Source organism: Oncorhynchus masou, chromosome 9, assembly GCF_036934945.1.
Source record: "Oncorhynchus masou masou isolate Uvic2021 chromosome 9, UVic_Omas_1.1, whole genome shotgun sequence".
Lineage (NCBI taxonomy): Eukaryota > Metazoa > Chordata > Actinopteri > Salmoniformes > Salmonidae > Oncorhynchus > Oncorhynchus masou.
Genome location: NC_088220.1, coordinates 65,852,336 through 65,867,209, shown reverse-complemented (window position 1 = coordinate 65,867,209; position 14,874 = coordinate 65,852,336). Strand labels below are relative to the sequence as shown.

The following is a 14,874-nucleotide window of genomic DNA, read 5'->3' as shown; positions in this document are numbered from 1 at the left end:
ACGTATGCATATGAGATGAATAATGTAGGGTAAGTAACATTATATAAGGTAGCATTGTTTAAAGTGGCTAGTGATATATTTACATCATTTCCCATCAATTCCCATTATTAAAGTGGCTGGAGTTGAGTCAGTGTCAGTGTGTTGGCAGCAGCCACTCAATGTTAGTGGTGGCTGTTTAACAGTCTGATGGCCTTGAGATAGAAGCTGTTTTTCAGTCTCTCGGTCCCAGCTTTGATGCACCTGTACTGACCTCGCCTTCTGGATGATAGCGGGGTGAACAGGCAGTGGCTCGGGTGGTTGATGTCCTTGATGATCTTTATGGCCTTCCTGTAATATCGGGTGGTGTAGGTGTCCTGGAGGGCAGGTAGTTTGCCCCCGGTGATGCGTTGTGCAGACCTCACTACCCTCTGGAGAGCCTTACGGTTGAGGGCGGAGCAGTTGCTGTACCAGGCGGTGATACAGCCCGCCAGGATGCTCTCGATTGTGCATCTGTAGAAGTTTGTGAGTGATTTTGGTGACAAGCCGAATTTCTTCAGCCTCCTGAGGTTGAAGAGGCGCTGCTGCGCCTTCTTCACGATGCTGTCTGTGTGAGTGGACCAATTCAGTTTGTCTGTGATGTGTATGCCGAGGAACTTAAAACTTGCTACTCTCTCCACTACTGTTCCATCGATGTGGATAGGGGGGTGTTCCCTCTGCTGTTTCCTGAAGTTCACAATCATCTCCTTAGTTTTGTTGACGTTGAGTGTGAGGTTATTTTCCTGACACCACACTCCGAGGGCCCTCACCTCCTCCCTGTAGGCCGTCTCGTCGTTGTTGGTAATCAAGCCTACCACTGTTGTGTCGTCCGTAAACTTGATGATTGAGTTGGAGGCGTGCGTGGCCACGCAGTCGTGGGTGAACAGGGAGTACAGGAGAGGGCTCAGAACGCACCCTTGTGGGGCCCCAGTGTTGAGGATCAGCGGGGAGGAGATGTTGTTACCTACCCTAACCACCTGGGGGCGGCCCGTAGGCTGCTTTGCATCGTGTGGCCCTTGTCATTCAGTTCACTATGGACACCACTAGACTAAACATCAGTCAGTGATCAGATTCACTGAACATTCTCAAGGCAGGATGGAGTAGGGTTGACAGGATTGGGGAGGAGTGTAGGGAGAAGGTGAGGATTGAGGGGGCACTCTAAAAGGTGACGTGGGGGACAGGGTTGAGAGGTTGGGCAGAGTTGTTGGAGGGACAGGTTGACTTCAATTGGGATGAATCTTGCCCTTGAACTGAGCGATATCCGCTAGCTGCAAAGTCAAAATTGTCTATATTGTAAAAATGCATGAAAACAAAAATTAGATTTTTGTTCTTAATTTGTTAGAGTTAGGAATTAGATGTGGTGTGGTTAAGGTTAAAATATGATTTTATGACTTTGTGGCTGTGCCAGCGAATGACCACTCTGCAGAACAAGATTTATGACGAAAAACCACTAACCAGAGGACATAGTGGCAAGCTGTGTACAGCAGCGCAAGGCAGCTCCCGCTCAGCCCAGTCAGAGCTCTACTCTGTCCTGGCACCCTCCATCCCTTTCCTACTAGCACTGACTTTGCTAATAACATATTTATTGAGGGAAAATGTATCCGCTACGATTGTGATATGTAGTCGTCTTACCTAGCCATCTTGAGATAAACACACAAATTGTAAGTCGCTCTGGATAAGAGCGTCTGCTAATTTACTAAAATGTCAATGTAGATGGAGATGTGTATGGGATGGGAGCCTGGCAGGCAAGTGAAAGTGTTCTAGCTGAGAGCAGGTCCTAGAGTAAAGTGACCTGATGGTCAGTCAGTCATTGTTCTTTTGTCTCAATACAGTAGGAGTACACCCATTAGAGGTGGTCTAATTCTATCGCTCTGCTACTGCCGTGTCATGGCTAATAGAGCCAGTGGGCGCCTGTCGAGAGGAGGGATTGATTTAATCCAGCCATTGTCTGTGTTTACTGAGGTTAAAGAGGGACTCAGGCAGTGCCAGGTCTCCTGAGCCTGTTGTGTTTCAATGATTGAACTCATGCCTGCAAATTCACCCTTAGGCACTTGTTAAAGCCAACTTGATTATTCAAAATCTCTAATCCTTTATGTAAATGATTATGACAAGAAAAAATGTGTAACGTATTGTAGTAACAATAAAGAGAGTTTAAATGAACAGTTTGGCCACTGCGATATCTGTCCATACAGAAAACATCTCTCCTGTATTTCTTCTTCAGGGTTTAAAGAAGAGACCAGTGGCAGAGTTGTAGTGTAGAAGAGGCCAAGAAACAAGCTGCAGTCCAAAATGTCAGTCCTTCATAATCCTCCCATCAGGAGAAAGAGAGACATCTGGCCCTAAAGCCTTTCAAGCAAGTTTTATTTTTTATTTGTCCTACTTTATTTTAATCCAGCTCAAAGAACGCGGCTGTTTGCTCCCTCAGACAGACATTCACATTCATGGCTTTGAAATAGATACCACTTTCCTCTTCTTCTTACATAAAGGCTAACCGACAGAGCAGAACACTGCTATTTCTGGGAGGAATATGTGAATGGATTCATACACAATATCTCATTATCTAGGCGCTTCAACAGCCCTGCTATTCAGCTGGTCGCTTACAGTTTATTCATGCCAACAACAAGAACACAGCCAGCAATAATTGACTGTTTAGTATTTCCATACCCGACATGAAAGTTATTCTGAGGAAGTCAAATTAAGCAACAGTGTCTAGTTATACCGAAGCATGAGTTGTGGACCCCGAAGGCGAAAAACATTTAAGCATGAAATACATGTCACTTCCGATGCATTTGTGCAGTGAAGGGACTGATTGTGTGGAAGGAATGAACTGTGTAGAAATTCGACAACCCTGTTGAGGTAATACTCTACTGTAGCCAATCCCCATGACAGTCAGGGCAGGGTGGGGTGTCATGGTTCAGAGGTCAGTTCTAGGCATGCCTAGATGCCACAGCAATTCAATGTATCTTTCCACTGAGCTACTCCCAAGTCAGGAGTTGCATTGATCTCAGTGTGATTTCACTATCGTTACCATGGTAGCAATTCAGTACTAATAAATCATAATCAACATATTCACCAGCTACCCAGAGGCACCAGACCTAGGACAATAGTCATTACTGCAGTTAGTCACCGTTAGAGTGCTTGCATCTAGGTGATGCATAGCCTTACTGGTAGGACTGTCATCTCCGACTACATCTCCACTGGCTGAGGAGAATTCATCATCAAAAACAGCAATATAACTGTGGTGCTTAAATGTTTTCCTCTGGAAGCTGTTCTGCTCTAATATTTTTAGTTTTTCTCTAATATTTCATGTTCTACCGCTTATGAGTGTGGATATATCACTCAGTGTGTAAGCTGAAATAAAGCTGGCCCTATTTTTGAACATGAGCTGTGGAAGTCAGTGTGCCATGAGCAGTTAGAGGCTGAGGCTGAGGAGGCCTGGCTGGCTCTGTGCTCTGGTGGAAGATAAGATGCAGGCAAATTGCTGTTTTGTGTTTTTAAACGAGGAGACATTCCCTCATCTGTTACGCTCCTTTTCCTAATCAGCACACTCCACTAATCCATTTCCTAACGGCAGAAAGGACCTGCATTCAGCCCAGGGTCATGCCACACTGCCACAATTACAAGGAGAAAGAGAGAAAGTGGCAAATGATGCAGTTGTCACTAGTTACCACAGACACAAAGTCATAATTTGTTATATTTAAAAAATAAAATAATAATAATGTTATTTTTGGTCTTAATTTATGGTTAAGCAAAAGGTTACAGTGTGGTTAAGGTTAGGGTTAAAATCAGATAAAAAATATATCAATTGTAGAAATAGGCAGGGTTTATGACTGTGACAACTAGTGATGACCACGTGAGCCTAAGGGCCACAATAATAGACAAGTCTCTCCAAATGGTCATATTTTCAGAAGTTCAAGATAGCAGATGAAAGCCTATCCTCTTCACCTGTTGTGCTTTGAGAGAGACAAAGGGACAGAGAGACATAGAGAGAGACAGGTCATGGGGTGACAATAACAGCAAGTAAAATGACAAAGACTTACTGGCTACTTCCAGTGAAGCGTTTCGACTGACAGCCTCTCCAAGGTAGTTACGTGCCACACAGGTGTAGACGCCCTCATCTGGTTTGGAGCGTCGTCCGTGGACGATACGCAGGAAGAAGAGGGAGCCGCTGGGAAGGAGCATTCGGTGAGATCGAGGGTCATCCCGGTCCGTTTCCACCCGCTCCCCATCCTTGTACCACTCCACAGTGGGGTTAGGCCGCCCCTCTGCCTTGCAGTTGAGGGTTGCGGGTTCCCCCTTGGACACGATCAAGTCAGAGGGGTGTTCCAAGATCCGAGGTGAGCTGTCCTCAAAACGTGCACGGGACCCTGTAAGGTGAAAGAAGTTTACTATCCATGTAGCTGTCTATCATACTGTAGCCCAAACCTGCAATCTCTAAAAGAAAACATCACAACACAATGTAATCCCATTGAGAAAAAAAGGCTGTAGAAAAGCTCTGTGGCAGGCTAACCCAAATCCATCTCCACTGACATGGACGTATAGATGCATGAAGTCTGAGGGAGAGACAGATGGGTTGGACAATAATAGAGAAATGTCTGTCACTCACCACTGAGATCTGATGCACCATGATAGTAAAGCTGACAACAAGGATCAGAACTTTGGTACTGAAGATCATGTTGTTGTTGTTGTCTCTTCCCACTCGGTAGAGATAAATCCCATCTTTATTTTACCTTCTGGGCCTCTGTTATTCTAGTGTTTAACAAAACACCTTATCAGACATTCCCTTGAGCATAGGTAAGTAAGTATCCTGCTTGTATACTCTTCACACTGTAATGACTTCTAGCCTTTTAACCAACTTTGTTCGTCCATTGAAATGTCATTTGTCAGTAATGGTTGGTAGCCTGCTGAAGAAGACAGGTTTTATTCTGATGGGGTATTTTCAAAGGAGGAAGAAGCCACAGGAGATGGTAATGGCCAATCTCAATGTCAGTCAGGATTTCAGCATAGAAGACATGAAGGCCAGTGACATGCTAACTAAAACAAGATGGAAAGAGAAAGCCAATAGAGATTGAAGTGGGTAGAATATCAGAGAGGGAGAAAGAGAGAGGAGAGAGAGAAAGCTCTCCTATAGCCCTCCCTCTTGGGATCCATTACTGTTACCCTCTTCTGTATGGGAGAAGAGTACTTCTCCAAGCCAAGGGCTTTAGCTAAGCTTTTAGAGTAGATGGCTCAAACAATGTGTACTACAGTTTTGGGTCTGGAATATTTATAATTAAAATTAAGAAAAAATGCCAATGTGCAGTGAATTACCAGATGTATCTTATTTTTTTACAATCAAAAGTAATTCTCTATGGATCTCCTTTGTTTAATTCTATTCTTATGTTTTTCTGTCCATCTGTTGTCTTTTCCTTACTTGTTTGCCTGTTCTTTTTAAACTACTTCAACCGAATAGCCCAGGAAATGCAACAGTTAAGATTTTCTGAATTTGAATGTTCACCATGCCATTGAATATCGTGTTAGAGTTATTTTTACTGCAGTCAGTCTATAAATCTCCATTGAAGTGAAAATCTTAAATTACCAGAAGTGTATGGTGGGGAGGAGCATACAGCAACCAATTCACATACAATGCCCTCCAAAAGTATTGGGACAGTACATTTTTTGTTGTTATTTTGGCTCGGTACTCCAGCACTTTGGATTTTAAATGATACACTGACGAGGAGGTTAAAGGGCAGACTGTCAGCTTTAATTTGAGGGTACTTTTATCCATATGAGGTGAACCATTAACAAATTCCATATTTTGTTTTAAATAGTCCCCCCATTTTAGGGGACCAAAACTATTGGAAAAGAATTCACTTCATATGTGTATTAAACTAGTCGAAAAGTTACGCATTTGGTCCCATATTCACAGCCTGCAATGATTACATCAAGTTTATGACTCTACACATTTGTTGGATGCATTTGCCATTCGTATTGGTTGTGTTTTAGATTATTTTGTTCCCAATAAAAAAGATATCACGAAGAACTGCAAAAGTGTTGCTAATGCTCTCCACTTTCTGGAGGACTGAGTTTTGAAATCATTGGAATGCCGGTGGAAGCAGAGTATGATAGCTAAGGAAATGGAGAAAATTCAGGCATTTGGTTGCAACTATGCGGAGGGAGTCGAAAAGAGAATACAAAGAAGGAAGGCTGTTGTATAAAACACCTGCCTCCGGATTACATTTTCAAACCAAGGGCAACAATGGCATCTGTAATAGAGAGGGAGAAGCGTTCAACCATGTACACGAGTAAGACAGTCTAGCTAGCTCCATATTCAGATATGATACATTTCTAATTTTGTGATGAAGTCATTTTTCAGTTAAAATGTATTGTTAGCTAGCTAGCTAACATTAACTGGTTGACTCGCTAGCTAACATTACGTGTATGATCTGTGTAGTAATATTGGTATCTCAGAGCCATTTGCATTGCTTGTTTTAGCCTAATGTTATCTAACTAACTAACATTGAAAGTAGTTGGTAAGCTTTAGCTAACTATAGAGTCATGTAGGGTAGTAATGTTATGAGTTGGAATTATGGTTCATTGTTTAGCTAGCTAGATGCCTAAAACAAAAAAAGACTCTACCATCCAAGTAACCATTTCACGGTACCGTTTACACCTTCTGTATCGTGTGCATGTGACGAATACACTTTTATTTTATTAGATATAGTGTGCGTTTACCAGAGACGGTAATGTGAAGAACAACCGGACCTGCACCAAAGTCAAATTAGGATTTAACGTTTAGCCAACCAGTGTCCAAGTAAAAACAAATCTCTGTTAGAATGCCCTGCTTTATTTCACCACACTCACAACCGTAAGTTATTTTATGTAATTAGCTCACCATTAACTTGTAAATAATCATCTTGTTGTGAGTTTATTTTCCTGTAATAATGAATACAAATTAGCTAAGTTAAGACATTGTCAGCTATATGATATAGTCATTTTTTGAATTGGCTAGCCAGCTAACTTAACATTAGTTAGCGAGCTAACAAGCTAGAAACAAACCAAAACAGATAAATTGTTTAGAAAGTTGCTTTTAGATGCCTGGTTTGCTAGATTGACATATACTACATTTATTTTTAAATGGATGGGTTTATTTGTGTTAAAATACACCAGTTACGCTATTTTGGACCACCAGGCTGCTGATGCCATGCAGCCTGTAATTTTTATGTTCGTACGTTTTCATAACGACCATTTTGAATGTTCATGATGTCACTGCGACAACTGTATATAGACATGTCTATAGACATAGTATAAACCAGCTTTAAGTCTTGAAATCTTTGGTTGCTTAGTACACTAAGTATTCCCTCTGTATAGCACATGGCCTCACGTGAATCCTTAAAGAGATGGTTGGGGCTAATGCTTAAGAGGGTATGAATGATGCTGAATGGGTGTAGACAAAGAAGAACTCTCCAGAAGGTGTATCAAAACATTCAAGGGGGGTTTACAAGTTGATCAACTTTCAAAGCAGAAATATTTTCCCCTTGTTCCTCAACTGTATTGTATGATATACCATGTTCTAGCTCTGTGTCTCTACATTTATCCAATGTCAAATAAACACAATTTCAAATGTTGCTACATAAAACTGAATCGAACCGGTGGTTCACATATGTGGGTCTGTAACTTTCTCACTCATCATTATTCACGATTCATTCAGGACTATCTGTAATCATGGTAGCATCAACATTAATGTAGAAGTGTTTAGAAACATTCTATTCTTATTGACAGTAAAGGTGACTCCAACATGACACAATGCATTATATACCATTAATTTCTATTAGGAACAAAATTATCGGAAACATAACGGAAACAAACAACATAAGAATCCAACACATTTGTAGAGTCACAAGCTTAAATGCATTTTGTATTTTTTTTATTTAATTTTTTACCTTCATTTAAAAACAGAGTCACCACAGGGAGATCTGTACATACAATTAATAGAACAATCAAATCAACATCAGATTAACAAAACCAAAATACAGCACAACAATCAAGAAAAACAGGCACATTCCTCAGAAAATAGTTTCACAATCAATATTTTAAATTGCCCAAGCGGCATCAGAGCGTCCAATTGCAGTGTATTTTGCAGTTGGTTCTAGCAATGAGATGCATTAAAACTAAAAGCGGATTTACCTACAGTAATTCGGTGGAGACACGAGGAACCTCAAGAGTTAACCAACCCTGTGAACGGGTTTGATATCTAATGTTTTTTAATATACTTTAACAACGAAGTCAGGTAAGTTGGAAGCTTGTGTAATAATGAAGTGCTCTACTGGACTTCAATGATGCCCGGGCCAACCTCATTGCGTGCTAGGAAAATGGGACCAAATAGTAAAAACTTTTGACTACTTTATTACACAAATAAGTGAATTTGTCCCAATACTTTTGGTACCTTAAAATGGGGGGGACTATGTACAGAAAGTGCTATAATTTCTAAATGGTTAACCTGATACGGATGTCATTACACTCAAATTAAAGCCGACAGTCTACACTTAAACCTCAATCATTTTATAATTTCACTTTTGGAGCTCACTGTACATGCTGGCTTCTACACTATAGTTGTTACATCTGAAAAGTGTGTATAAATCCAAGCTTTTAGCTGTAAGCAGATTTTTTTTTTATGACCTCATTTGATGCACATCAGAAACACTGACCAACATGCCATGAACCCGAGGAAAACACCCAAACAACAATCCCACCACGGTAGCTGTACCAGCTAAAACCCACCGGTTACACACAAGGGCAGCTAATACTAATGCAGGATGCGGATAAATGCTTGAATAGCGCCACATAAAATCAGTTCTTTGCCTGATTCTGTATTTTTTCCCCCCAAAATTCCATTTTGTTATTCCAGGTTTCCATTTTGTTTCTCCTATCAAATTCACATGACATTTTCTTTTCTTTTTATAGAAGAACAACAACATTGCATGCTCTAAGTCCACAACAATGTTTAAACCACACAAGGAGACCATTTTTTTAAGTCTGAGAAATGTTACCCTTAAATGAAAGTGTGCACCAGAAAGAAACCTCTGTTTGGTTAAGAGGTGTTGCTGTAGCGCTCATGTGAATGCAGAGTTTGCAAAACAAATGGCCACTGGATTGACACAAATAGTCATGATATCATTCTGCCTGGTAGGCATAGGCTACTTTGTAGTTAACATTTAAGTGAGAAGATTTTTGGGAAAGCCTTTCCATCTCTAACAGAAGAAGGTTATCATTAGCATCATCGCTAAAGGCTATACAAAGTGTAGACATATGCACGCACAACATACACACAGACAGGGGCATTCCTGTGCCGTTTCAGAAAGTTGCAGGAAAATATGAATCACTGATGCATTTTGTTCATGTCTTATGATTCACTTCATTTCACTGCATTTCCTAATAAGTTCAATAAAACATTTTAATTCCGTTTTAATGTCTGGATTCCATGATTCCATCTGCAACTAAGATTTTATAGGGCCCTAATATCCGAGGAGTTGTCTCACTTTTAATGCTCATTGAATTTCTCAATTCAATATTATCTCTAACAATTCCACAAATTCAAATACTATTCCCTCGGGCTAAACATTTCACTGTTCAGCCAAGCAAAAATGATTTAAAACAAATCCTATTGTACATTTTTGATACTAAGTTCTTTAATTTCTGGGAAATAACTGGGAAATGTATAAATATTCAAATCCAATACAATTCCAAATATTAAAAGGTTTTCACAATTCCAATTCAAACAGTCTAATTCAAATTCAATCATTTTAATTCAACGTTAATTCAGGAATTCCAATTTTTAAATAAATTGGAATTGACCCCAACCCTGGTACTTACATCATAGCAGAACCAACAGGCCAGGCCATAAAGCTTTTGTGTTTTACAATTTTGTTGTGGAAAAGCACACAACTCAGGCATAGCTGAAAGGCTATGTGACAAACAGAAGCAGCAAACTGCTGTGACAAGTGTACTGTATAATCAGTGCAAACTCTGTGGCACCAAGGGCACCTGTGAAGCTGCTTTGATGAATAAATCAGGCGGTTTGATTTACACTGAACAAAATTATAAACTCAACATGTAAAGTGTTGGTACCATGTTTCATAAGCTGAAATAAAACATCCCAGATAGTTTCCATTCTCACAAAAAGCTCACTTCTCTCAAATTTTGTACAAATTTGTTTACATCCCTGGTAGTGAGACTTATTCCTTTGCTAAAATAATCCATACACCTGGCAGGGGTGGCATATCAAGAAGCGGATTAAACGGCACGGTCATTACATAGGTGCACCTTGTGCTGGGGGACAATAAACAGACACTCTAAAATGTGCAGTTCTGTCACACAACACAATGCCACAGATGTCTCAAGTTGAGGGAGCATGCAATTGACGTGCTGATTGCAGGAATGTCCACCAGAGCTGTTGCTAGAGAATTGAATGTTCATTTATCTACCATAAGCCACCTCTGTCATTTTAGAGAATTTGGCAGTACATCCAACCGGCCTCACAACTGCAGACCACATGTAAGCATGCCAGCCCAGGACCTGCACATCCGGCCTCTTCACCTGCAGGATCGTCTGAGACCAGCCACCCGGAATTTCTGCACACACTGTCAGAAACCGTCTTAGAGAGGCTCATCTGCATGCTTGACTGCAGTTCGGAATCTGTAATGGAGGAATACCTACCTATTTTTAAGGTATCTGTGACCAACAGATGCAACTGTACAGGGCAGATGGCAGACAGCGTTGTGTGGACGAGCGGTTCGCTGATGTCGACATTGTGAACAGTGCCAGTGTGGTGGTGGTGGGGTTAAGGTATGGGCAGACATAAGCTATGGACAATGAACACAATTGCATTTTATCGATGGCAGTTTGAATGCACAGAAATACCATGAAGAGATGCAGAGGCTCATTGTCTTGCAATTCATCTACCGACATCACCTCATGTTTCAGCATAATGCACGGCCCCATGCCACAAGGTCCTGTACACAATTACTGAAAGCTGAAAACACTCATTAAGCATGTTTGGGATGCTCTGGATCGACGTGTATGACAGCGTGTTCCAGTTCCCGCCAATATCCAGCAACTTCGCACCGCCATTGAAGAGAAGTGGGACAACATTCCTCAGGTCACAATCAACAGCCTGATCAACCCTATGCAAAGGAGATGTGTCGTGCTGTATGAGGCAAATGGTGGTCACACCAAATACTGACTGGTTTTCTGATCCACACCCCTACCTTGTTTTAAGGTATCTGTGACCAATAGATGCAAATCTGTATTCCCAGTCATATGAAATCCATAGATTAGGGGTTCATTTATTTATTTAAATTGACGGATTTCCTTATATGAACTGTATCTCAGTAAAATCCTTGAAATTGTTGCATGTTGCGTTTATATTTTTGTTCGGAAGAAGATTGTGGGGCGGAAGTTGAGTGCACCTTTTAAAGACAAAATCACAGGCAATCAACCAAGCTTGCTGTTTGTTACAAAGAGAAAAACATGTCTCTGAGAATAACGGAGGCTTCTAAAGCAGTAAAACATTTGATTCTCCTTCGTTTCATTTTCATCTTGTGTTTTTCTTGTCCATCATATTTTTTGTTTACTGGTTTGCCTGTTGTTTTTAAACTGCTTCAACTGGATAGCCAGCCCCAACAATGCAACAGTTAAGACTTTCTGAATCCGAATCTGAATGTTGTGTTATTTTTACTGCGATCCGTCTATAATCTCCTGTGGAATGAAAACCTTCATTACCAGAAGTGTATGGTGGGGGGAGAGCATACCGCAACCTATTGACATACATGCTTGCTGCTACACTATAGTAGTTACATCTGAGGCGTGTGGACCAATCCAAGCTTTTAGCTGTAAGCAGATTTGTTTTATTTATGACAGGCAATTCCAAGGTAATGGAATTACCCTGAAACTCAGATGTTACTTTTAAAATGTATACCAAACAAAAATTGATTGAAAAGTTTGTGCCGTCATTCTTTTACCAAACTTTGCATCTGCACTGTTCTTCAAGTAAATGTGTTTTTGTCACATTTTTGGTGGTCCTTGTGTATAGGATTAAGTTGTTTGGCATACATTTTAAAGTGAGAAGAAAATAAATTGGAATCTCAGAGTAATTCTGTTACTGTGGAATTACCCTGAACTCAGAAACACTGACCAACATGCCATGAACCTGAGGAAAACACCCAAACAACAATCCCACCACGGTAGCTGTACCAGCTAAAACCCACAGGCTACACACGAGGGCAGCTAATACTAATGCAGCATGCGGATGAGTGTTTGTAATATCAGATGAGCTGTAGCACCTTCAATCTCTCTCATTGCTTTCATAACGACAAAAAGCAAGGCAACAGAAAAAAACGAACATTTGAAAATATTATTGCACAGTTTAAACTATTCCCCTCTCGACTCATCTCTCTGCAGCCTTCATCATGACACATTCCATCGCTCTTTCCCTTTTTCAACTCTAATACAATTCCAGCTGAGTTGTTGTTATGACCAGTCTCATCTCCCCTATGGTTCACAGATGCTGGGACTTGATCTGCACATTTGGCTGAGTTCCCCCACAAGAAGTTAAATTAGACAATAGAAGAGAGTCTCTGCTGCTTTCCCATAATGCCATTCTCTGGGATTACTGAGAGCTAATGGGTACTTACATCATAGCAGGAGCAACAGGCCAGGCCATAAAGCTTATGTGTTTTATAATTTTCTTGGAGAATAGCAGACAGCTCAGCCATAGTTGAAAGGCAAACACCTTTATCTGGCTGTGTGACAATCAAAAGCAGCACAATCCTGTGACAAAATCAAAACTCCTGTGACAAGTGTATTATCCATGCAAACTCTGTGGCACCAAGGGCATCACAACACCTGTTCTCTCAGAAGATGCTTTGACGTACACTGAACAAAAATATTAAATGCAACATGTAAAGTGCTGGTCCCATGTTTCATGAGCTGAAATAAAAGATCCCAGAAATGTTCCATACATCACCTTTGGAAATATAATCCATCCACCTGACAGGTGTGGCATATCAAGAAGTTGATTAAACAGCATAATGGGGCTGGGGACAATAAAAGGCCATTAAAATGTGTAGTTATGTCACACAACACAATGCCACGGATGTTTCAAGTTGAGGGAGCGTGCAATTGGCATGCTGACTGCAGGAATGTCCACCAGAGCTGTTGACAGAGAACTGAATTTATCTACCATAAGCCGCCTCTAACGTCATTTAAGAGAATTTGGCAGTACGTCCAACCGGCCTCACAACCGCAGACCACGTGTAACCACGCCAGTACAGGACCTCCACATCTGGCTATTTCACCTGCGGGATAGTTTGAGACCAGCCACCAGGACTGCTGATGAAACTGTGGGCTTTGCACAACCAAAGAATTTCTGCACAAACTGTCAGAAACCATCTCAGGGAAGCTCATCTGCGTGCCTGTCGTCATCACCAGGGTCTTGACCTGACTGCAGTTCGGCGTCGTAACCAACTTCAGTGGGCAAATGCTCACCTTCCATGGCCACCGGCACACTGGAGAAGTGTGCTCTTCACGGATGAATACCGGTTTCAACGGTACTGAGCAGATGGCAGACCGCATGTATGGCATCGTGTGGGCAAGCGGTTTGCTGATCTCAATGTTATGAACAGAGTGCCCCATGGTGGCAGTGGGGTTATGGTATCAGCAGACATAAGCTACAGACAATGAACACAATTGTATTTTATCGCTGGCAATTTGAATGCACAGAGATACCGTGATGAGATCTCGAGGCCCATTGCCATGCAATTCATCTGCTGCCATCACTTCACGTTTCAGCATGATAATTCTAAGCCCCATGCTGCAAGAATCTGTACACAATTCCTGGAAGCTGAAAATGTCCCAGTTCTTCCATGGCCTGCTTACTCACCAGACATGTCATCCATTGAGCAAGTTTGGGAAGCTCTAAATTGACAGTGTGTTCCAGTTCCTGCCAATATCCAGCAGCTTCCCACAGGAGTGGGATAACATTCCTCAGGCCACAATTAACAGCATGATCAAATCTTAGGAAATTTGTTGGTGGTCACACCAAATACTGACTGATTTTCTGAACCACGCCCCTACCTTTTTTTAAGGTATCTGTGATCAACAGATGCATATCTTTATTCCCAGTCATGTGAAATCGATAATTTAGGGCCTAATGAATTTATTTCAATTGACTCATTTCCTTATATGAACTGTAACTCAGTAACATTTTTGAAATTGTTGCATGATGCGTTTATATTTCTGTTCAGTGTATAATCAGGATGTTTGCTTTATAAAGAAAAAGGAAAGCCGTACACTCAGATGCAATAAATGTATTTCCAATGTTGACAGCTGGGCCCTGATTTCATTGGTCAATTTACAAATATCAACATTACATATAAAAAGCATGAATGGATAACATATGATCATAGATACAATTAGGCTACATCATATAGGCCTACAAAACATAATATAATTTACAATGGATAGAAAAAAAAAAATCGCAGGAATGGCTTCAGATCAAACTCTACGTTGAGACCGAAGGGATCGATGGTCTTTAAATTAAAGATCCAGGTCGACCTCTCATTTTAACAACATATTGTAAAAGTCCCCCCCTCTCCTAGGGAGTGTGACGTGTTCTATGCCGATATAACGAAGGGACAAAATAGGGTGGTTTGCTTCCAAAAAGTGGGCAGCAACTGAGTACGTCGAGTTTTTGCACCTTATGGTGCTACGATGCTCAGAGATTCTTTCTTTTAGTTCACATGATTTTTTACCAGAAGGACAAATAAGATAAATAACTGCCTTAGTGGAACATGTAATAACACCTTTGATTGGGATCTGTTT

At 41.0% G+C, this 14,874-nt stretch overlaps 1 protein-coding gene across 1 annotated transcript in view; it reads right to left on the bottom strand.

Moving 5' to 3' along the window:
- LOC135545067 (roundabout homolog 2-like) overlaps positions 1-13,546 on the bottom strand; it is a 46,081-nt gene extending 32,535 nt beyond the window's left edge. The window contains exons 1-3 of the mRNA XM_064972716.1: positions 13,540-13,546; positions 8,813-8,862; positions 4,056-4,389 (exon numbers count right to left, since the gene is read on the bottom strand). Coding sequence (XP_064828788.1) covers positions 4,056-4,389; positions 8,813-8,862; positions 13,540-13,546 — 391 coding nt within the window. The remainder of the gene's footprint in view (positions 1-4,055; positions 4,390-8,812; positions 8,863-13,539) is intronic.
- Positions 13,547-14,874: the final 1,328 nt, after the last annotated feature.